A 23789-nucleotide genomic window follows, 5' to 3' on the forward strand; every position below is an offset into this window, starting at 1 on the left:
ATCACAGGACACTTACCTCGATCGAATAAGGAGCGAGCATAATCAAAATGGAGACCAAAACAATCCATACGAAGTAACTTGTTGTGAAGAAAGAATAGCTTCTTCAAGCACGCAGGATTTGTGCAACGCTCCTCAAAATATTTTGCGACAAACTGCAGCTCAAAACCTTTTTCAGTTGTGACTGGAGATAACTTGGAGAAGCCAGTGATCTCTATTTTTGCAATTTCGTCAAACTGTAACCTCACACCATGAAGCGAATCCACATCTTCGTTCTCGATGAAGAAAAATGGAGGGATCAATTCCAAATCGAGAGAATCTTCATCAACACCAGTAGAAATTGATGTTGTTTTCTCAGGTTGAGAAATTGTGAAATCTCTATTTGAGTTATTAAGAATTGAAACTTGATTGGGATCTTTATGTATAGAACTTGGATCTGGTGGTGAATTTGAAGATGAAACTGCTGGGATTGGAAGACGAACCAGTATTTGATTCAGGATTTCCTGGATAGAACTCAACTTGATCTTGATATCTCTCACTTTATGTTCTAACACCGATAATCGTTCACCCTGAAGTTGTTGCTTAGCAGCAACCTCCTGTAGTGTTGGATCACCTCCTCCCATCATAAATCAGGTATGCAGGATCGTGAATCTGATACCAATTGTCATGTACCTAGATGTACATAACAAGATTGGATAGATAAATTGAGGTAAACCTCTCTTAATCCCAGAGGATCAAGCCTACTAGTTCACAAAGAACACAGCCTAATCGATAAACTCGATATTTGATTATGAATTCATTGAGATTTTCATTACAGAGACACTAGCCTTATAAAGCTAGGTTTACCAAATCGATCTAACGATCACAAGACAGACAGATGGTTACATCTCAACCATTCATTACCCTTCTAATTAACTCTAATTAAACTACTAATTAACAATTAAAATTAAAGGCTAACTACCATCCTAATTATGATATGGGTCATCCTCTCTCCAATGCAGGTACATGACTCTACTTCATAAAACCAATCCAACAACTCTTCTATTTGTAACCCTCCATGAAAATTTGGTATATCATCTTTCAATTTATATTCTGGTAAAGACCCTAAGAGCGTCCACAGTGGGCGATTAAACCCAAATATTTGATCTTTTGAACAGACGTAGTGGAACGTACTATCGATCAAATTTTGATCGACGACTAAAACCCAGAGTATATTTGGTCTGGGACCAAGACTAAACCCAAACATAGTCGAGCGTTGGTATAGTCTACGCTCCACATCAGGCGTTGGTATAGTCTACGTCCCACATCAGGCGGACGTATATTCCACGCCCCCACATCAGGCGTTGTTATAGTCTACGCTCACACGGGGCGTACGCAAAGTCTACGCCCCATTTTTTTTTTTAATTTTATATGGGGAGGGCATTATACCCCCGCCCCATTCTTTGTTTTCAAAACAACTTTAGTGGGGCGGGCTTTATATCTCCGCCCCACTTCTTTCATTTTTTTTTTATTTTTTTTTAGAATCTCCCCAATCCGGCGTTGGTATAGTCTACGCCCCACACCAGGCGAACGTATAATGTACGTCTGACCAAATTTAGTCTTTCCACCGTAGCGTCACACACCAGACTAAACCCAAAATTTGGTCTTTTTTCCCTCTTTGATCTCTGGTTATACTCGCACCACTGCAGTTGCTCTAAGGACTTGAAGTAGATTTCAATCTTTTTAATCTTCCAACCTTTTTTCTTGTTCGGCTTCAACCTTGTCTCCATCTTCATCAATGACGATAATTACAGTTGCAGGTTTCTTATGAGGATTGTTAATATAAATCTCAAATTTTTTTTAAACGTAAGAAGTTGTGAAATTTCTTCAGGAATGGAAGTATTCTGAACAAAAGTACTTGGCTTAACTTTCTTTGGTTCATCATCTTCTTTTTCTCCAGTTTTCTTTTCTCCCGTATTGCCTTCTTTATCGTTAGATAAACTTGGTATGGCTGCATCTTCTAAACCTACATGTTTCCATATTTTGAGTATGCACTCTTCATGAACTCCAAGCTTTGTCTAGAAATCGCTTTTAGTTGTTTCAATTGAAGTTTTAAGTTCAGAGACGGAGGTTTTCAAGAGTTCCTTTAGTGCTTCGAAAGCTTTTGTAAAAGTTGCATCTGCCATTGCTGTGTGAAGAATTTGTATGGTTGTTGAAGTTATGAGAAAGCTATGTAAGGATCTGTTTCTAGATAAAAACTAAAAACGTTGTATCTGATACCAACTAGTGTAGCACAGACAAGAAGAAAGCAGATAATAAAATTGATAATTGATTAATAATAAGAGATGTCTGTCTAAACAAGAGACCTAGCCTTTATATAGGCTTATATGAACCGACTAAAGAAAAGAGTTTAAACTAGGAAAGAAAAGACTTCAAAAAAAATCAAACTAAAATAGACGTAATTTTTTACCCAGCAGTTTCTTTAAATAAACGGCTGGACTCAAACTTCTTATCCGGCAGTTTCTTTAAATAAATGGCTGGACTGAACCTTCTTATCCGGCAGTTTCTTTAAATAAACGGCTGGACTCAAAGGGATCAACTTGGAGAGTTGATAAAGAGAAAGATGTCCTACATCAAAAACAATGAAGATTTGGTGATTATTCCTGAAGAATTCCCTCCTTTGGAAGTGGTGAAAATGCTTGAGATAGGAAGTACTTATACTTCCAATGTTGTTAATGTGATTCCATCTGTGGTGAGTAAGCCAATAAATTTAGTATAAAAAGTGATACTTGCTCAGCATGGTAAACCTGTTGATACCACAAGAAGGAAAGCAACAAAGAATTTTGGAAAAAATGATTCAGAGAAGAGGGGCCCTGATCCTTCAACTCATTCCTCCAAATGAGAGTTCTATACTGGAAGGTCAGAGGCTTGAGGAGATTCAAATCCAAAGACAAATTACAGAGTTTAGTTAAAAAATTTAAGTCATCTTTAGTTTGGATAGTAGAACCAAAAGTAAATGCTACTTCCAAATATGCCAGAATGTTGAAGTTAATTGGTATGAGGGGTAAAATAATTCATTATAGTAGTGATGGGAGAAAGGGTAATATTTGGCTTTGCTGGAATGAATCTATATCAGAACCAGTGGTGGTGTCAACAAAAAGACAAGCTATCACAGTAAAGATAGGTGAAATAATGGTAACTGGAGTACATGGTGCTAATTTAACTATTGATAGAAGAGAGCTTTGGCAAGAAATGGAAACAATCAATAACTTTAATGTATCATGGCTTGTTATTGGGGACTTTAATGTTGTTCTTAATATAGATAAGAAGAAAGGAGGTAGGAGTCCATTAAGAATGTCAATGTTGGAGTTTAATTAATGTCTTAATTCCTGTAGGTTAGTTAATGCTCCAAAATCTGGTTTGGAATTCTCATGGTGCAACAACAGAGCAGGAATTAAAAGAATTCTCTGCAACTTAGACTGAGCAGTTTATAATGCTAAATGGTTGGAAATTTTTCCTAACTTGGAATACAAGGTGGGGACTAGAGGTACTTCAGATCATAGCCCACTATGTAGTGCTCACATTTCAGTTCCAAAGCCATCAAATACTCCTTTTTGAGCATTAAAGGTATGGTTATCTCATATAGATTTTTTGAAAGTAGTTCGAGATGAATGAAACAAGGTGTTGAATGGTAAGCCTATCTTTATATTCATGACAAAACTAAAAAAATTGAAGTTAATTCTAAAGAAGTGGAATTGGGAAACTTTTGGAGATGTCAATGCTAAATTACTTAAAGCAGATAATGATGTAATGCAGACAACCTTAGCTTCTGACAGGAATCCCGCAGATGTAAAATTATTGAATGATTTAGTTACTGCAAGGGGTGTGCAAGAAATCATTATAAATCAGCATAAAGCTATTCTTTTTCAGAAGTCAAGAACCAAGTGGCTGAAAGAAGGTGCAGCAAATACAAGATATTTTCACACAACTATGAAGATAAGACAATCTCAACTTGAAGATGAGAATGGCAATATTGTAGCATCACAACAAGAAATTTCATAAGTTTTAGTCAATCATTATGCAGATAAATTCAAATTTCAAGAAGTCCAAACTTCAGATAATATAATGAAGGCAGTTCCTGAAGTTCTTTCACATGGAGATATTGTCTTTATTTATCTAATTCCAAGTGCAAATGAGATTAAAGTTTTAGTATATGATCTTGATCCAGATAGTGCACCTGGACCAGATGGTTTTGGAGGCTGGTTCTACAGACAATGCTAGGATATCATTGGGCAGAATGTAATAGCTGCAATCCAATACTGCTGGAAAATATGCTACATAACAAATAGTTTGAACTCCAACTTTTTGGTTCTAATCCCTAAAACTCAAAGTGAAAAGAGACCTAATTATTTCAGGCAAATTGATCCCTCAAACTTCTTCTTAAAGATTATTACCAATATTCCTACTATGAGAATTAGTAGTCTGCTTAGCAAAATTATATCCCCTCAACAGGGTGCTTTTATTAAAGGCAAAACAATACAAGAGCAAATAGTCCTAGCTTCTGAAGTGGTGAATGAAATGGAAATTAATAGAAGAGGTGGGAATATTGGGATGAAGATTGATATTACACAAGCTTTTGATTCTCTAAGTTGGGAGTTCCTATTCACAGTAATGCAGAAATTGGGATTCTCAATAAAATGCATAAACTGGATTAAAGTGTTATTTAGATCATCCTCTCTGGATATTTCTCAGTTGAAAGTGGTCTAAGACAAGGAGACCCACTGTATCCAATTTTGTTTATCATTGCTGAATATATGCTAAGCAGAGCTTTATCTCAAATGGTGTTGGAGAAAAGATTCATTCCAATGGTTTATAGAAATGGGGTATCTCCAACTCACATATTTTTTTGCAGATGACATGTTTCTTTTTTGCAATGGAGATAGAAGGAATGTGAGAAGGATAATGCAAACACTAGCTGAATATCAAATATCCTCTGGCCAAACAGTAAGTGGAGTCAAGAGTAAATGCTTTGTAGGTGGTACGACTCAATTTAAAAAAGAAGCAATAGCTGGTGATTGTAATATGCAATTGGAAAGTTTCCCAGACAAATATCTTGGTGTAATGCTATTCTCTGGTAGAGTTAAATCAACACATATATGGGGTATAGTGGAATAGTTATAAGGTTACTTGGCATGCTGGAAAGGAAAGATGTTAGATTTCAAGAAAGATTGGTTCTGATCAAATCAGTTCTCAGTAGTATACCCATATACAACATGTCCATTTATAAATGGCCAAAAAGTGTTTTGAGAGAATGTGAAAATATTATTAGAAACTTTCTTTGGACAGGTGATCCAAGGTCAAGGAAACTTGTTACTTTGAAATGGGAGAAGGTATGTGTGCCATTTAAAGAAGGAGGTATGGGAATTAGAAGTTTGGAGGTGATTAATAAAGCTCTACTAATGAAACTTATATGGAAAATTCAACAAGGTAATGATGAATGGGTCCTTTTCTTCCACGCTAAATTTAAAATGAAAAATGGAGAATGGATTACTTATCACAAGCAATCATCTATCTGGACAGGTATGAAATGGGTTATGTCTGAGGTTAAAATTCATTCTAGGTGGATTATATGTGATGGAGAGGATATATCTGTATGGAATGATGCATGGATTAAAGAGAAAGCTCTAAGCAATCTGTTTCCAGAAAATGATTATATACAGTTGCATAAGAACCAGAAAATTAGCTCTCTTATCATTAACAATGAATGGAACATCCCCTCTGAGATGCTAAATTTCTTTGGAATTCAAGAACTGCCAGTAATAGATGGAAGAAAAGTCATACTTATTTTGGAGTGGTTCAATATATGGCAAATTCTCTGTTGCTTCTATAGTTCAGTGCATAAGAGGTAAGTTCCCTGTCTTAAATCAATTTGGAAATCCTGTGTACATCCAACAATAACAAGCAATGTCTGGAAAATTGCTATAGGGATCTGTGATACTGATGCTAAACTCAAGTCAAAAGGTTTCCAAATGGCTTCAAGGTGCTACTTGTGCAAACAAGAAGAATAAAATCTTGACCATTTGTTATGGTCCTGCAATTACAGTTCTACCTTGTGGAGTTGGATTTGTAATGTTTTCAAATTCAGCAATCCTACTTCCTTTCAAGATGTTTTGGGGATGGCAAATTACAAGATCTCAGTGATTAAAGAACTGTGGATAGCTGCAGCCTTCATTATTCTCAGGTAAATGTGGTTAATAAAAAACAGAGAGGTATTTGAAGAAGAAATTGAGCATATTGATCTGATCAAAAGTAATATCATCTTCCTAACAGGTGAGAATGAATTCAGATTAAAAGGAAAAATGAGAAGCATAATGAAGCATATGATCTCCAGATATTAAGTTTCTTTGGCATCAAGTACCTGCAAACTTATGACTTCAAGGTAGTAGAAGTTTTTTTCACTCTTCCTACACCTCCTAAAATCTTAATATGCTGTGATGGGGCTAGTAAAGGAAATCCATGATTAGCTGGTTATGGTTTTGTATCAAGGGATGGAGGAAGATGAGACTTTCTGATAGCAGTAGCAGGAGGACTTGGTGTTGCTACTAACTATTTTGCTGAAATCATGACCATGGTATGTGCAGGTGAATGGGAAATGCATAATCATCATATGGAAGTAGTCTTCAACTCTAATTCTAAAGTTGTTATTCTTGCCTTCCAGAAAAATGATTTTCCATGGTTTATTCTTGCAAGATGGAACATAGTCTGTGATAATGTCATATGTATAGATTTTTCCCATTGTTATAGGGAGATAAAATTTAATGTTGATAAAATGGCAAAGGAGGGCAGTGGAATGAGTGTAGGCAATGTTAAGACCTATATTGACAGTAACTTTTACATTCTAGAGTCCCCATTTCAGACTTATTACAGATTCTATTATAGATTCATTTCCTGTAAATAGCCTTAAATGATTTTTGTATTGATTTTGTCCTGATCATAGCTTAATAAAATTTTACATTGATTGAGAAAAAAAAGAGTGAATACCTTGATCTTTCTTTCACAAATTGATGTTGTCCACTTTAAACACCATTAACGACAACAAGTGTAGCTTTCGGAGAAAAACTCGTGGGACATGTGTTTTAGGAAAAGAGAAAAAAACTTTTACAGTCTCAAGGTTAAGAAAAACACGGTTTGGTTTTAGATAAGGATTTCTTTTCTCCTAAATTACTTAATTGCAAAGGGACAGAAGAACGAGAATGCTTATAGTGTATTTGTTTTTTGCTGACTCGGCGTCTAAATCTGACCTAACCTCTGATTCGGCTCGAGTCAGATATCACACCGTTTTTTTCTTCATATTGAGTCAGGTCTGATTCGCGATTTGACAAGGACCTAACCTATGTCTCGTACCCATTTGAGTCAGAGGATAAAATGGCCCTGACTCATGGGACCAAGACACTAACTCACATATCTTTGAGTATGATGAGTCAGATCTGACTCAAAAAACAACAAGGTGTTAGTTTCTCTTAGTTTTGGTGTGTGTAGTTTTGATAGCTTGCTCTATTTATAGCTTTCATATCAAAAATTATATACTATTTTGTTTGGGCCCTAATATTTTACACTAAAAATGGGTTTGCTTGGGCTTAATATGCTTCTCTTATTAGCCAAATATGGCTAACTAAGCCTCACAAACACCTTACATAGAAGCCCATATGCATAAAACCAAGTCAAGCAAGTAAAGAGCCCTATCACCACTTCTACATCAGCGTGCCATGTTAGCACGCCGACTCAGCGGGTAGAGTGCCACGTCAGCGGAACGATCCAATCAGAGGATGCCACGACATCAGAACAATACAGTCAGCATTTAGTGCACGATGACATCGTCATGATGTCATCAGAAAACATATTTCGTTAGGATAAGTAATGTCGTCAGAATATTCTCGGAATATTCCGTTAAGAGGTAACATCGTCAACATATACAGTAACATCTAACGCCGTCAGTTAAATCCTAAAGGCGTTAATTACATAGCAAATCAGGGAAGTCTGTGGTAACGCTATTAATTGCGTCAGCATGACGTCATTTGACAGCAGACAGATCCGTCATCTTCTCCGGCTCCGTCATCTCCTCTGACACAGTTACCTTCTCCGGTGACGGTTGCAGCAGCAGGTGGACGGCGGCAATGCCCGACGGCCATACCCAGCGGCGGCATTTGGCGACGTCAAATGGCGGCGGTGTCAGGCGGCGGATATGTCCGGTAGATGGACTGATTTCCGTCCGGCAGCAGCAACAATTCATCTTGTGTTTCTCGGAGTAACATAATTTTGTTGTCCCTGGATGTTTGCACCCCACACTGATTGAACTGCAGGATATTTCCATCCTATCGATCCGAGTCGAGTCGGCTCAGCCGACTGAGTCGCTAGATGAGCAAAGCCATGGCTCACTGGATCTTTCCGCCCCATACGGTTAGCCTTGCAGATAATTACGCCCCACTGTGGGCTCAAAAAAACTTTCTTCTTGGGCTTGGAATTTGTACTCATTTGTTTGGGTCAACCCTTTGCACCATTTTTCCTTGGCTAGTTCCATAACCCTGGAGGAAGATTCTAGAAACATCTAGAAGGGCTGCTGGCCATGTCACACAGGGAAGCTTCTGGAATATTCCAGAAGGCATGCAGGACAAGTTAATTCAATTTATGCCAGGAGTCATGTAAGGAAAATTGTTACAGGGAGGCATGCATGGAAAATTATTACAAGGAGACATGCAGGGGAATTAATACAATTTATACTCACCTTAAAATTAGGTTAAGGGCCTAATTCGCACCATATAAATACAGGGGTTCACAACCCAAAAAGGTATATGCAATCTTCAAAACTAAAACTCCTGCGAAAAAACTCAAAGCTAACTTAAGCATCGGAGGGTTTTTGGCAGGTACACCCCCCTAATACTGTTCACGTGAAGAAAAAGGCAGCAGTTGGATCATCAACTAATACCATCAGACTCGTGTTTGAGGTATAAGTATATTTTACCATCCAAACATTGGCGCCGACCAAGGGGAATCGAGAAAAGATAATCGTGTTTTCACATATCGAGTTATGGCAGTAGTGAAACAACGCAGGAGACGAGAAGCTTAAAGGCAAGAGATTGAGGTTCATTCAGCACCAGCAGTACCCACTGGAAACAGATAGGGTCGATATCGTACTCGTGACAGCGTCCTAGATCTTCGTCGTGATCGAGATCGTGCTCATGACAGAACCCTAGATCGTAGTCGAAATCGAAATCGTTTTCGTGAAAAACTCAGATCTGAATAATCGGAGAATCGAAATACAACCAATGATCGAAGACGAACGAATGGATGTTGACTCCATGCCTGATGGAGAAAACCCACCAGATCGAGTAAACAGAAGGCATGTATTCGGCAGCCTGTCTAGGAGGAATAACTATCGACATGACCTGCGATATGGACGAACGGAGACTCCTAGTACAGAGGAAGACTGTTGCGATATCGGCTGAACGAGGTGGAGAAAGAGAACGCTCTCTTGATATTAGAACGAGAGAACCAGACTGGAGATCTGAACAACCAGAAGGGTCAATCTGTATGGGCGCACATTGGAAGTCGAGTTAGCCCACGAGATGCAGACCAAAATAGAGAAGTGATCGATCTTGAAAGACCAGAAAGAAATCTCTTGGTCACTGGAGATCTGCCTAGACGAAGGCGTGCATGAGCCCGGCGACCAGAAACCAGAGCACAACTAACTACAACTCAGCAGAATATGGCCAGAGTTACCACCCGCTCAAAACGTCTCAGGAATGACGAAGATGAGGTTCGAGATCGGCATGATGAGAGAAAAATTTTGCACGATTACTATGCTCGTTCGGAGCAAGGCAGAGATGGAAGAGGGTCCGCTGGAACCCAAAGGAAAAGAATAAGATCTAAAGTTGATATTCCAGAGGATCAGGACTATGAGCAGGAGGACAGTTCCTATGATGGAGACGTAAGCGCAATAACGGATGCTCGCCTTTGCAGGATGATCGAGAAAGTAATATCGAAAAAACGCTCCAGAGAGGAAAGGATACACAGGTTGCATCGAGCCGCAGGATCTCATTTCAAACTGAATATCAGAGAATTCCGGCTGCCAATGAATTTTCAAGTTCCTAAGCTGCCAGAATTCGATGAGAAAATATATATCCAGATCAGCATGTTTTACACTATGAAACTGCCATGACTATATGGCAGTGCAACGATGAGTTGGTGTGCAAAATGTTTCCATAGTCACTGGCTGGTGGAGCAATAAAGTGGTTCAATCAGCTCCCGGCAAAGTCGATTGGTACTTACCAAAATCTAATTGGAGAATTCTGCTCTCACTACAAGTACAACAGACGTAATCGGAAGAGATTCCATGCATTGTTCCTTCTAGGAATTCGGAAGGAGGAAAGCATCATACAGTTTACTCGACGCTTCAAGCAAGAGTTGGACGATGTGGATGGTGCCAAGGATCAAGTCGTCATCGAAGCTTACAAACAGGCATACCAGTATGATCAAAAGGGTGTGTACGGTTCCTTGCTCAAGAAAACACCAAAAACTCTGGAAGAAATGTATGATCGAGCAGAAGAATACGCTCGAGTGGAGGATGATTCTAAATCTCGAGTGACGAGAGAAGTTAACAGATCATCCAATCATCCAAATGATGGGAAGAAAGACAAGTCAAAGAACCGTTCGAGTGGACAGCACAACAATCGAGGTGAAGTTCGAGAGAAAAATCAAGGGGAACGAATGAAAACTGGATATAAGAAATATCATGATATGAAGCTGACACCATTGAACATACGGCTTACAGAGTTGTATAAAACATAAGCAAGGATTTGAGCCCCTCATGGTACCATGATCTTTATGATAATTGCAGAATTTTCTCTTATCACGTTTATCACGTGCCTTTGCCAGCAGAGACACGTGATAAACGTGATAAAAGCAAATGCTGCAATTATCATAAAGATCATGGTCACAAGACTGAGAATTGTCATTATTTAAAGATCGAAGTCCAGCGAATGATAGACGCTGGAAAGCTACAAGAGTACATGAAAAAGGATTTTGGGAATGGTTCAGGACAATTTGGCACAACACATGTGATTAGTGTTAGTCATGCCATGATCCATCCAATGACCAGACGGGCATCAAAAGATGAGACTAAGAGAAAGCTCAGGCAACTGAAGGAATGGAACGTGACAAATCACATCGATTTTGTCAGTGGAAATGGAGCAGAAATTCTGAATCTTGGATGCACAAAGATCGAGTTTTCTGAAGAAGACATGATAGGTGTATATGCTCCCCATAATGATGTTATTGTTATAACATCTTGAATTGGCATGTTCCGCGTACACCGTATTCTAGTGGATACAAGAAGCTTAGTGAGCGTGTTGTTTTCAAGAGCCTATTCCTCTATGATTCTCTCGCACGACTTGATCGAGGAGGACGAAAATCCAATTATCGGATTCAGCGGCGAAGTTACAAAGGCGATTGGGAAAGTAAAGATGCCTATAACAGTGGCTGACAAGTCTGTTCTAGGAAGTTTCTTGTTGCTGGATTGTCAATCTCCTTATAATGCGATCGTGGGACGAGACTGGCTGCATGTGATCGGTGCAGTCACATCCTCGTATCACTAATGCCTGAAGTTTACTACTCCTGAATGGGTCATGAAGGTTAGAAGTGACCAGATGGCCGCCCACAAGTGTCATGAGAATGCTATGGATGAATACAGAAAATCTGAAGTTAGCGGGAACCAAATCATGCGAATCAAACATAAATAGCAATTATAAAACCCTTTCCCTCCAAAATCATATGTGTGAGAGGATGCGGCTGAACTCCCAACAATCGAGAAACTGATCGAGGTCCAGATTGGATATGAGAAGCACAAAACGACGTTCGTAGGGGCAGATCTTCCTACACATGAACGCGATGGTTTGATTACATTGTTAAGGGAAAACATTGACGTCTTCGGATGGAGTTTTACTGAGATGCCTGGGATAGATCCGAATGTAGCCTTCCACATGATAAATATCGACGAGAAATTCCATCCAGTTGGTTAGAAAATTAGGAATATGGCGCAAAGTAAAAAAGATGGAGTTACCGTGTAGGTCGAAAAGATGTTGGAAGCAGGCTTTATTCGACCAGTACAGTATCCTTGCTGGTTGTCTAATGTCGTACCCGTTCCAAAGAAGAATGGTAAAATTCGTGTCCGTATCAATTTTACTGATTTAAATAAAGCATGTCCGAGTGATCCGTACCCGCTACCGCGGATAAGAGATTTGGTGGATGCAACCTCAGGGTACGGGAGACTGTCATTCATGGACGGGTTTTCGGGGTATAACCAAATACCTTTTTTTGAGGAAGATCAGGAGCATACTGCGTTCGTGACTGATAGAAGAGTTTACTGCTATGCTGCGATGTCGTTCGGGCTAAAGAACGCAGGGGCGACCTACCAGAATTTGGTAGACCATATGTTAAAGGATTTGATTGGGAAGATGATGAAAGTATATATCGACGATACGGTAGTGAAATCTGAGCAAAAGGAGTTGCATTTTCTCGATCTGCAGAAGACGTTCGATATCTTGAGGCAATATCGTATGAAGCTCAATCCAGCAAAATGTTCATTCGGGCTATCCTCGGGAAAGTTCCTTGGATACTTGATGATGCACAGAGGAATAAAGGCGAATCCGGAGCAAATCAGGGCGATCAGAGAGATGCCATCCCCAAGTACAAAGAAGGAGGTCCAGAAGCTAGCGGGACGATTAGCATATTTAAATCGTTTCATTTCACGCTCGTCGGATCGATTCAAACCATTCTTTGATGTTTTGAAGTAAGTAGTGAACTTTGGTTGGACGGATGAGTGCGAAAAATCTTTCGATGAGATCAAACAATATTTGTCAACTCCCCCAGTATTGGTGAGTCCAAAAACTGGACAACCTAGCGGAGTTTATCTGGCTACAACGGAGAACGCTGTAAGTGCAGTGCTGTTTGTTAACGATTCACATGAAAAGATCGTTTACTTCGTCAGTAAATCTTTGACAGGGGCGGAAACATGGTACAAAAAAATTGAGAAGATAACACTTGCACTGTTGCATGCATCTCGCCGACTCAAGCCTTATTTCAAAGGGAGATAGATCGTAGTCTACTCAGAATATCTGCTGAAAAGAATCCTGGAACGAGCCGATGATCCCAGCCGACTAGCCATATGGTCAAATTTTTTTGGGGAATTGCAAAGAAGGGACACGCTCTGGCCGCACTGCTAGCAGATTTTCCCGTGGACGATATAGAAACGGTTACCGAAGAAGAAGAACAGCTGTTGGACAAACCCACTTAGTCAACCACTGATCAGACTGGGGGCGAGTGCGCAATGGAGGTTGATACACCTGAGCCATTATGGACCGTGTTTACTGATGGGTCATGGTGGACCCGGGAACGTGTATAAAATTAAAGCGAAATGAAACGCGGGCCTACAGTAATACCGCAAGTGCACGGTCGTCGGTTGTAGCTCGTGCAAGTACGGGTCGATCCACAGAGATCGGGAGTGTTTTGTTGTGTTTAGCTATTTGGGCTCTAAATTGCTAATGGGCTCTAAATTGCTATTGGGCTTAGTTGGTTTGTTTGTAATGATGAAGTGCTTTAGGCCTTGGGCCTTTGAATTGAACTGAGCCTTGGACTCAGTTGGTCTTAAAATGAATTGAACTGGGCCTTAATAATGAACTTGGGCTTGGAGCCTTAATGAACTGGGCTTCAACTTTTGGTTCAAACCTGGGCTTGGTCTTGAACTGAGAACTGAGCTTGGGCTTTTGGATTGCTGTGAGCCAAGCTCAGTTACAACAGCAGCAGTGGCTTCAGGAGCAGCAGAAGGGGAAGGAAAGCAATGCAGCAGTGCAAAGGGCAAGTGCACAGCAGCAAGGGGAGACAAGGCAGCAGAACAAGGCAAGGAAGGCTTTGGCTTGGCAGCAGCAACAGCAGGGGAAGCAACAGCAGCAGTAGCACAAGCAGTGGAAGGGAGGCAGCAAGCCAAGGGAAGAAAACAGGGCAAAACAAGGCAATATAGCAAAGAAGAGATGGCAGTGAAGAAAACAGTGTGAACAAGATAATGAGTAACAAAACAGTGAACAAAAACAAAACAAAATGGAACAAAGTGAAAGTGACACAAAGGCAATTAGCCTAAGGCAGTGAAGATGAGAAGCTAACAGTGGTGACAATGCAAGGCCAAGGCAGTGGCTCTAGGCATACAAATGGAATGGAAAGAGAATTAGCTTGCTATGAGCACTAATTTCTCCCATTGCTCAATCAAAACAATGCACTGAGGTTTCTAGCCTAACATTCCACTAATCATGTATCACATAACAGGTACATTAACATTAAACAGAACACAAACATCAACAGGAAATTAAAAGTAGAACATATACAGAACATGATACAAGCTTACAGAAACATAGCATAACAGGGGTATGGGAGTGACAGCAAAGAACAAACATAACACAATGGAGTTCATAACAGGAACAACACATAACAACATCACAGTGACATAAAATGGAGAAATCAAAACATTAAAATGGATAAACAGTGAACAAAAAGATTGTAAAAGAAAACTGAAATTACACAGAACATGAAAGTCCTGGACGCCGGCTATTCCAAGCATGCCCATTACATACACCACAGTCCTCAATTTATACCCAAAGAAATTTCCCTCAAATTACAAATTAGGGTTTTCACCCAAATCCCTAAATCCCAAATTTAAAACAGTAAAATTAGGTTTTCAAGAAATTACGGAAATGGGTCTAACCCATACCCTATTTCTACCTACTCTCTCTTCTCAATTCTCTCTTAGTCGAAATTAGGGTTTTGGTAAAATTTCTCAAATTTGACAGAAGTTAGGGTTCTCGATTTTTACCTGATTTGATGTAGCAACATCAAATTAAACTCGACCCATTCTTCCTCTGACATTGTAGCTTCATTCCCATGCCTTTTCTAGCTTCTCTAGCTCGATCTATCTCATCAGTCTCTTACCTAGGGATTAGAATAGGGGAGAGCTTGATGGAATAGATAGGTAGAGAGATAGGGTGGTTGTGATGATGTGGTATTTGGTAGTGACAGTGGAGAGTTGGTGGTGGTACGGCAACATGGTGTCTGCAACTGTCGGGTGTGGAGGAGAAGATGGCGAGAGAGAGAAGGCGAAGTGGAGAAGTGATTAGGTTTTTGGTTTCATTTTGGGTTATGTATCCTAGGGTTGTTTCGGTGTTGAGGGGACATATCATTTTTGATGTCCAGCGAGATGAGACCGTGTGATGCATGAGACTGAATTGAATCGGACGGTTAAGAGAGGCTGATATTGAGCGACCGTTGGATGTAGAAGCACAACGAAACTGACGGCTCAAGATGGAGTTAGGTGTTGTGGTGTGAAGCGGATGTATCAAACTTTGATGAACAGCAAGGGAGCGACCGTTAGATGTTGAGATGATCCAATCTGACGGCTGAAATCCGATACGGGCTTGGGTAGTGGAAATGGGTGAGGGTAAGGATTTTGGGCCTTGGGTATTCCAAGGCCATATCTTTTTTAAAAACAATTCTTCCTCTTCAAGCCCATTCCTAGCCTCTTGGTCTTGTGCACAACATTCTTCGCGTTTTCCTTGCGTAATTTCTTCCGGCTTTTCACCACTCTTCAGCTCTTTTCCGCTCCGCAAGTTATCCAGACTTTATTTATTACCTAAAAATGCAAAATTAAGTAAGAAAAATATTTATTCTTGAAAACAATGAAAATACAGAATATGGGATAAAATGTAGAATTACTGCACAAAAGATGAGTTAAATGCCAACAAAAAGGGATAGATATATACATTATTTGGCACTCATCAGGTCATCAAATGTTAGTGGAGTTGGAGTTGGAAGCGTCATCCTTACTCCCTAAGGTTCGAGGATCGAGAAAGCGACCAGATTAGGCTTTCGAGAATCAAAAAATGAAACTAAGCATGAAGCAACAATTATCGGTTTAAAGGTTGTCAAACAGTTAGATGCGAAGAACGTGAAGCTGATAACTGATTCTATGCTAGTAGTTACCCAGTTTTTAGGGACCTACAGAGCCAAGGAAGAGAGGATGGACTTATATTTAGATCGTATGAGGGAGGTGGTAAATGAATTCGACCAATTCTCTATTGGGAAGCGACCACGTTTGGAAAACATGCACGCAGATGCTTTATCATATCCGTCTTCCGCAGTCGAAACTGATACCACTCGTTTCGTTGTAGTGGATTTCCAAGAGTTACCTAACATCTCTGACAGCCACTTTATTCTGGATCTCGAACACGCTAGTGGGGAAGAGAGGGTAACTATATACATTAGCACAAGGACATGTCGAAAACGTTGACAGCAATATGTATGTTGACAGTCCAGTGATAGACGATTCAGGCAATCCTGTTGAAAACGCTTCAGATTGGCGACAACCTTATATTCGGTATTTGACAACCAGTGAACTCCCATAAGATGAGCAACTTGCTTCGAAAGTGAAAAAGAGTGCATGGAGATATTCAATGATCGAGGGACAACTATACCGCAAACCTGTAGATTTGGAGCTATTTTTGCGATGCATATCAGCCGAAGAAGGTCAACAGATATTGGCGGAGGCTCATGAAGGAATATGTGGTAACCATTCTGGAGGGCGCAGTCTCGCGCACATGATACTTACCCAGGGGTACTTCTGCCTATGCATGCAGAAATATGCTAAAGAATACGCGCAGAAATGTGTGCCATGCCAAGAGCACGCTACAATTCCTAAAAGGCCCGCTAACGACTTGCATCCAGTTTTTAGTCCCTGACCGTTCGATAAGTGGGGACTAGACATCGTCAGACCACTTCCCTAGCTACCGGAGGAGTGAAATATGTACTGGCCACAACTGATTATTTTACAAAATGGCTTGAGGCAGTGGCATTGGTACATGTTACCAGATACGACGTAAAATGGTTTATATGGGAGAATATCGTCTGCAGATTTGGAATCCCACAAGATTTGGTGTCAGACAATGGAAAACAATTCGATTCCAGATTGATCAATGAATTCTGCGAGAACCTGAACATTCGCCACAACTTTTCTGCTCCATATTATGCTCAAAGCAATGGGCAAGCAGAAGCAACGAATTGTGTTATTATGGACAACCTCAAAAAAGGCTGGAGAAGGCAAAAGAAAAGTGGATAGAAGAGTTCTCTGGGGTATTATGGTCTTACCAGACGACCACAAAAATATCCACTAATTCTCCCCATTCACACTGTTTTATGGAACAGAGGCATTCATCCCCACTGAGGTACACCTGAAGACTACCAAGAGTCGTGATGTTGAATCTGGAAACAATGAAAGCATAATGGACTTAGATAAAGATCTGCTGGAAGAGCAAAGAGAAACAACCTTGCAGCAATTGGTTAAATATCAGCAGTCAATCAAGCTGAGTTACGACCGAAAGGTCAAAGAACGAGCATTTAAGCCAGGGGAATATGTTTTGAAGAAAACCCGAGCAGCCAAAATGGAACCAAACTGTGGAAATCTCGGAGAAAATTGGGAAGGTCCATACATAGTGGACAGGACAGCATCTCGTGGCTCCTACTACCTAAGGAACCTCGATGGTACTCAAGATTCAAAACCATGAAAGCCATGGAATTTGTTCCACTTGAAGAAGTTTTATCATTAGATAAATTTGCATAGGATTAATTTCAAATCCTGCCGTGCTGCACTCTTTGATGATGGTTTTATCCCATTGGGTTTTCCACACAAAGGTTTTAACGAGCCATCTGTTGTCAAGCAGTAGGTACTTATCTTGTTATTTCTATTCAGAAATTTAATTCAACATTATTTTGGTATTCCACAATTTATCAAAATCGTTCGTGTTTAATTATAAGCTACTGCGGATATTCGAATCCCCAGTCAGTCCTAAATGACAAAACAATACAGTTCAAGTCTACTGTCAGCAGCATCTCTGACACCTCGCAGATAGGGTGAATGCACAGTTCGAGCATTTTTACCCTATTCCAAGTGTATCCCCATCATATGGGACATCAGTAAATGTGGCGAATTTTTTTCACCTGTCCAGGCATGTGAAAATGTACACATCTCAACTCTGCGCGCATCTTGAATAGTAGGATTGGCCTCCTGCGCGAATTCAATATAGCAGAAAAACTCAACTTCTCATTCCATGTGCGAGCAAAATACAACAAGGAATTGCACCCTTGCGCGAGCATTGAGAAGCATGACACCACTACATACTGGGGCGAGTTATATATCACCTCATCCATTTGGCGGCGAGATATATAACACTCCAGCGCAATCATTACATTCCTGGGGGCGAGTTGCATAACGCTTCGAACAACGCGCTTGGGGGGCGAGTTATGCAACATTCCAGAATGATGCAAATTCAGTTGCCAATAGAATTAGGGAACCCAAACTTCTTAACCCATAATGAGTTATGGATTAAGAGGGGGCGATGTTTGTACCCTAATATTCTACACTAAAAATGGGCTTGCTTGGGTTTAATATGCTTCTTTTATTAGCCAAATATGGCAAACTAGGCCTCACAAACACCTTACATAGAAGCCCATATGCATAGGACCAAGTCAAGCAAGTGAAGAGCCTTATCACCACTTCCACATCAGCATGCCACGTCAGCGGGTAGAATGCCACGTCTGCGGGACGAGACAATCAGAGGGTGCCACGACATCATAACAATAAAGTAAGCATTCAGTGCTCGATGACGTCATCAGACAGCATATTCAGTTAGTTTAAGTAACGCCGTTAGAATATTCCGTTAAGAGGTAACATCGTCAGCATATACCATTACATTTAACGTCGTAAGTTAAATCCTAACGCCGTTAATTACCTAGAAAATCAGGGCAGTCCGTGGTAACGCCGTTAACTGCACCAGCATGACATCATTTGACAGCAGACAGATCCGACATCTGCTCCGGCGACGGTTGCAGCAGCAGGTGGCCGGCGGCAATGCCCGACGGCCATACCCGACGGCGGTGTCAGGCGGCTGCGATTTATGGCAGCTGGACTGATTTCCGCCCGGCAGCAGCAACAATTCATCATATGTTTCTCGGAGTAACATAATTCTGTGGTCCCTGGATGTTTGCATCCCACACTGATTGAACTGAAGGATATTTCCACCCTTACGAGTCGACTGAGCCGCCAGACGAGCCAAGCCATGGCTCACTGGATCTTTCCGCCCCATACCGTTAGCCTTGCGGATAATTACGCCCCACTGTGGGTTTAAACAAACTTTCTTCTTGGGATTGGAATTTGTACTCATTTGTTTGGGCCAACCCTTTGCACCATTCTTGTTTGGCTAGTTCCATAACCCTGGAGGAAGATTCTAGAAACATCTAGAAGGGTTGCTGGCCATGTCACACAGGGAAGCTTCTAGAATATTCTAGAAGGCATGTAGGGAAAGTTAATTCAATTTATGCCAGGGTTTCATGCAGGGAAAGTTAATTCAATTTTCCAGAAGGCATGGAAAATTGTTACAGGCAGGCATGCAGGGAAAATTGTTACAAGGAGGCATGTGTGGAAAATTATTATAGGGAGGCATGTAGGGGAATTAATACAATTTATACTCACCTTGAAATTAGGTTAAGGGCCTAATTCGCATCATATAAATACAGGGATTCACAACCCAAAAAGGTATGCAATCTTCACCACTAAAATTCCTGTGAAAAACCCAAAGCTAACTTAAGCATCAGAGGGTTTTCATAATCTTGTCTATATTGGTTATATATATTCGCCCAAAAGGTTTCGGGCTCTGCCATTACATGGGACATATGATGATATCTTGTCTGTTTGGATCCCATAATCTTGTCTATATTGGTTATATATATTCGCCCAAAAGGTTTCGGGCTCTGCCATTACAGGGGAGAGATCTACTACTCAACTTTCTGTGTACCATACTTTGATAATTGTCAAATCTTCAATTGGATCAAATGATCCCATGGTTGTGTTCGTATAAAGAGGTACGAGAGGTATCGAAATATGTGAGATGTTTTGCAAAGTGTATGAAAATAAGTGTTTCTTGTTTGGAGATAGATAAAACAATTTATAATATCCGTCAAAAATAACCGTTATAATGTAGACGTTATAAAATAACCATTGGGATATATTCGTTTGAAATTAGCTGTTATAAAGTAAATTACAATTATTGAATAGAAATCTAGGTTACTTGTCGTAGTAATCCTGATTGCACTTAACACGTGCAACAAGCCTTTAAACCCTTAGGTGACCCTAGTGGACGAGTTATACTCTCGTGAGGGTTTACAGAAGATGTACCCACAAAATCTTAAACAACAACCGCATATACTATTCGTTAGGTCCGTCTTCTGGAGGATTGCCGACATTCATTTCCGGATTGTAAAAATCCATGTTAGCCATGTTAGCCTTAAAGATTAAGTAGCACTCATAACATGTAAAATCTATACGAGTATCTAGTTGGTACACAAATTTGGCCATTTTCTCCTACGCAAAACAAACATAAAGCAATAGGTTACTGTGTATGTAGAAACAACATTTCAAATATCATAACTATTTTTGATGACCTACGGTAATCGCAATTTTCATGTGTTGTGGGGCGTAACCATGAATCCTTCTTTGAATTCTAACGTACTTGTGAACCGCTATATAAATTTGAGAAATCCGTTGTTGAACTTGTCGTCTGGTTCGGTTATTAACATTTCCAAACGCTTATACAAAGCCGTCGAACACCAGCGTCCATTTTTCATAGGCGGAGAGTTCTTGAACATTTCAATAGGCAGAGTAGCAACATTTACAAACGATGTGATGATTGCAATATCTTCTTCTACGGTATACTCAACCATTACCATGTTATATTCAGAAACAGGAAAAATTAGGAGACACAGAGGAAACTAATGCCAACTATTTTGGATTGTTTGTGTTGAGGAAGTTTATGACAATTTATAATAGGCATTGAAAGTAGTCGTTGGAAATTAGCTGTTGGAAATAGGCGATAACATAGTCGTTACAAAAGATCCGTTGGTATAAGAAAATATAATTCAAATTATCGTAATTAGAAATATAAAAATTAATATTACTGAGAAAAAAAAACTACATCACCGGAACTGAAATACAACTTTACTTAAAAAAACAATAAAACTAAGCTATTAAAAATAAAATTCTAAACGCAATAACTAAAGACTAAAACAAACTTTTAGTTAAAAATTAAACTGATTATGTTCTTGCCTCTCCAATGGCCTGGCCAATATGACATTCTATTTTAATTCAAAGTACTTTTTTGCATTTGGAGCCAGCTTTTGGAGATCGATTTGCATTATTTCCCTTTCTTCTTTCTCCCGATTAGCTTCAATTTGTTGTTGTATTGTCTCTAGCAACCTTTCCATAATTTGGTTGTGTTGTTGCTGACGAGGTGCGACTGTCATTCGAGATTCTTTTATAAAATCAACAAGTTTACTGCCCGCGTCGCTCATCTGGGAGTCTTGCGAGGATGGTGTAGCAGGTCTTCTTGGTCCACCACCTTTTTATTAATTTGGGTTTTTTTCTCTGCTCTCGACTTGCGTTTATCTTATGTAAATCCACCTGATGACGTTCCGGGTATTATACTTGGGTTCGTATTAGGGGTATATCCTAATGGAAAAGGGATACCGCTAGGGACATTATAAGCGTTTGGAATTTGATTTGCAAATGGAGTCTCGACGAATTGGCTTGTAGGTGGATTTTGAGAAGATGGGGTTGGAGTACTAAACATATTTGAGAAATTTCCATGAAATTGAGATGACATAGGATTAGAATCTTGGTACATATCTTCAGCTACACCTACTTGTACATTTGGTACATTTGGAACATCTTTAAGCAGGTCATACTCATGATCTCGAGTAAAGTTTCTTTTGTGTATTTCAACATGATAGCTTCTCGCAATTATCATCTACATCGATGTAAACAAATCATAAATAAGATACGCATAAATAAAACTATTTACAAACAACATATACAACAACTATAATGAAGATATTTAGATAACATACCCGGTTATTATAGTCCAAGTCTGGATTACTTGCAACGGCTCTTGCAACACATTCAGAAAAGTTATCCACTTCATTCTTGATTACGCTAAACCTGTTACGAACGCTTTTCATAGTACGCTCGTGTCGAGTCCCACCACAAGATTCCACAAGTTTTTGAAAAAGGATTTTATAAAACTCATTATTACCTTCATAACTGCTATAATCAAGAGCACATTGCTGATTAACAATATGATAATCTTCTAAAGTACTAAATATGGCTCTATGTTTCCTTTTTTGCTTTTGAGTCTCCGACATTGATGGCAAAACAAAATTTAAAACTCTTACTTAAAGAAGAAAATTTGAGCGATTTTAGTGAATAACTGTAAGAAGAGGGGATTTGGTGTGATTTGAGTAGAGAATATTAGAGTGGTATTTATTGAGGATTTTGAAAAAATGACCGTTGAGATCCGATGGTGGAGAAGATAGAGCCGTTATTAATGATGGATGGTTAGGATCGGGTGTGAGAGAGGTGTAAACGAAAAAAGATCAAACAAGTATATTTACGGAAACGACGCCTACTTAGTAGCCGTGTAAAATGTTACGGCAACCCAGTAACAGTACAACTGCCATACGGCTACTAGCCGTAAAGCGTAAATATATACGGCAGCTGAGTAGCCTTGTGATTTCCCTTTCCTATTAGAAGGATCACATTTGATCCTCCTTGTAGGAAAACGGAGGAATATCCCTACACTTGTAGGAATATGGAAGACCATAATACTGTAGTTGGTTTTTTGATTTTTTCTCTTCACATAAGGGATAGGTAGGGAAAAAGAGCACCATAATGCTTGGCCTCATAAATGATTTTGGGAAGATCTTCTTTTGTTTCAGGAGGGTTGGGTTGGGTTGGGTTGGGTTGGGTTGGGTCGGTGTTTAAAGCAGATGTACGCGGATTTTCAGGCATATATTGCGACTCCGTATCATGTTGGAGCTGTTTCGTAGAAATCACTCTCGTTTTGAAGTCAATGGTTGTACCGCATAACTGGAGCATATAATCAATGTTTCCACAACCAAAACATTGACTATAGCTACTAGCTGGAGTATATTTGATTCATGGTACGCCTACTATGGGTTAATAAGTTGATTTCCAGTCATCCACATCAAAATCATTCAAGAAACAATACCTAGTATCCACGAAGAAGATATAAAAATCATTGAGTCAGTTATGGCCAAGATCATCAATATTTTCCTCAAGTTTCTACTCCTTGTATTGATTGTCACTGCGGCCTTTCACGTAAGTATATTTATTTCTCGCTCAATCCAATTAAATCATTTGAGTCTCTTATATTTCTTTTGATTTTTCTTTTTGTAAGTAACCATTTGAAATATGCATGAATGATTTGTCAGAGATGATATCCGCACAGGACTGTGCACCAACGGAAACCTATAACACAGATGTAAGTGTTGCTGATGGAACCACTACAGCTTCAGAGAGCCATACGACCGAAAATACTTGTAAATAATTGCAGTCGGACAAATCGCTTTCCTGGATGATGATACTACCTGCGAGAGCGCTGATGACTTGTTTTAAATCACCGAAAATACTTTAAAATTTCAACTTCTACGAATTTTTATACTGTTGTGTTAACTGAATTGTTTTTCTTCCCTACTTTGCTTTTGTGTATTGTTTCAAACCACCGATGTATTTTCGTAATTCTGTCTGAACTGTCTATCTTTTGTGCGGCTTAATTGCATCATAGACATTATCATATAGTCGTATCTCGTATGTT

At 39.7% G+C, this 23789-nt stretch overlaps 3 protein-coding genes across 3 annotated transcripts; all 3 read left to right on the top strand.

Moving 5' to 3' along the window:
* Nucleotides 1–3687: 3687 nt before the first annotated feature.
* LOC113280366 lies at nucleotides 3688–4743 on the top strand. The gene is made up of 3 exons (XM_026529001.1): nucleotides 3688–3934; nucleotides 4061–4238; nucleotides 4392–4743. Exons 1-3 carry the CDS (start codon nucleotides 3688–3690, stop codon nucleotides 4741–4743), a joined length of 777 nt encoding a protein of 258 aa, XP_026384786.1.
* Nucleotides 4744–4854: 111 nt separating this feature from the next.
* LOC113280367 lies at nucleotides 4855–6621 on the top strand. The gene is made up of 4 exons (XM_026529002.1): nucleotides 4855–5137; nucleotides 5323–5881; nucleotides 6080–6217; nucleotides 6618–6621. The coding sequence occupies exons 1-4, from the start codon at nucleotides 4855–4857 to the stop codon at nucleotides 6619–6621; spliced, it is 984 nt and encodes a 327-aa protein (XP_026384787.1).
* A 3118-nt stretch (nucleotides 6622–9739) lies between these two features.
* On the top strand, nucleotides 9740–11324 carry LOC113280368. The gene is made up of 3 exons (XM_026529003.1): nucleotides 9740–10006; nucleotides 10240–10808; nucleotides 10871–11324. Exons 1-3 carry the CDS (start codon nucleotides 9740–9742, stop codon nucleotides 11322–11324), a joined length of 1290 nt encoding a protein of 429 aa, XP_026384788.1.
* Nucleotides 11325–23789: the final 12465 nt, after the last annotated feature.

The sequence above is a fragment of the Papaver somniferum genome, chromosome 5 (genome assembly GCF_003573695.1).
Source record: "Papaver somniferum cultivar HN1 chromosome 5, ASM357369v1, whole genome shotgun sequence".
NCBI lineage: Eukaryota > Viridiplantae > Streptophyta > Magnoliopsida > Ranunculales > Papaveraceae > Papaver > Papaver somniferum.

Coding starts and splice junctions, on each gene's coding strand:
- LOC113280368 (XM_026529003.1), top strand. CDS start 9,740: ATGGCCAGAGTTACCACCCGCTCAAAACGTCTCAGGAATGACGAAGAT. Junction 10,007..10,239: donor TTTGCAGGATGATCGAGAAA/GTAATATCGAAA, acceptor ATGTTTCCATAG/TCACTGGCTGGTGGAGCAAT. Junction 10,809..10,870: donor AACATACGGCTTACAGAGTT/GTATAAAACATA, acceptor TGATAATTGCAG/AATTTTCTCTTATCACGTTT.
- LOC113280367 (XM_026529002.1), top strand. CDS start 4,855: ATGGGGTATCTCCAACTCACATATTTTTTTGCAGATGACATGTTTCTT. Junction 5,138..5,322: donor TAAATCAACACATATATGGG/GTATAGTGGAAT, acceptor TTCTTTGGACAG/GTGATCCAAGGTCAAGGAAA. Junction 5,882..6,079: donor TATAGTTCAGTGCATAAGAG/GTAAGTTCCCTG, acceptor CTGCAATTACAG/TTCTACCTTGTGGAGTTGGA.
- LOC113280366 (XM_026529001.1), top strand. CDS start 3,688: ATGACAAAACTAAAAAAATTGAAGTTAATTCTAAAGAAGTGGAATTGG. Junction 3,935..4,060: donor AACCAAGTGGCTGAAAGAAG/GTGCAGCAAATA, acceptor ATCATTATGCAG/ATAAATTCAAATTTCAAGAA. Junction 4,239..4,391: donor CCAGATGGTTTTGGAGGCTG/GTTCTACAGACA, acceptor TAATTATTTCAG/GCAAATTGATCCCTCAAACT.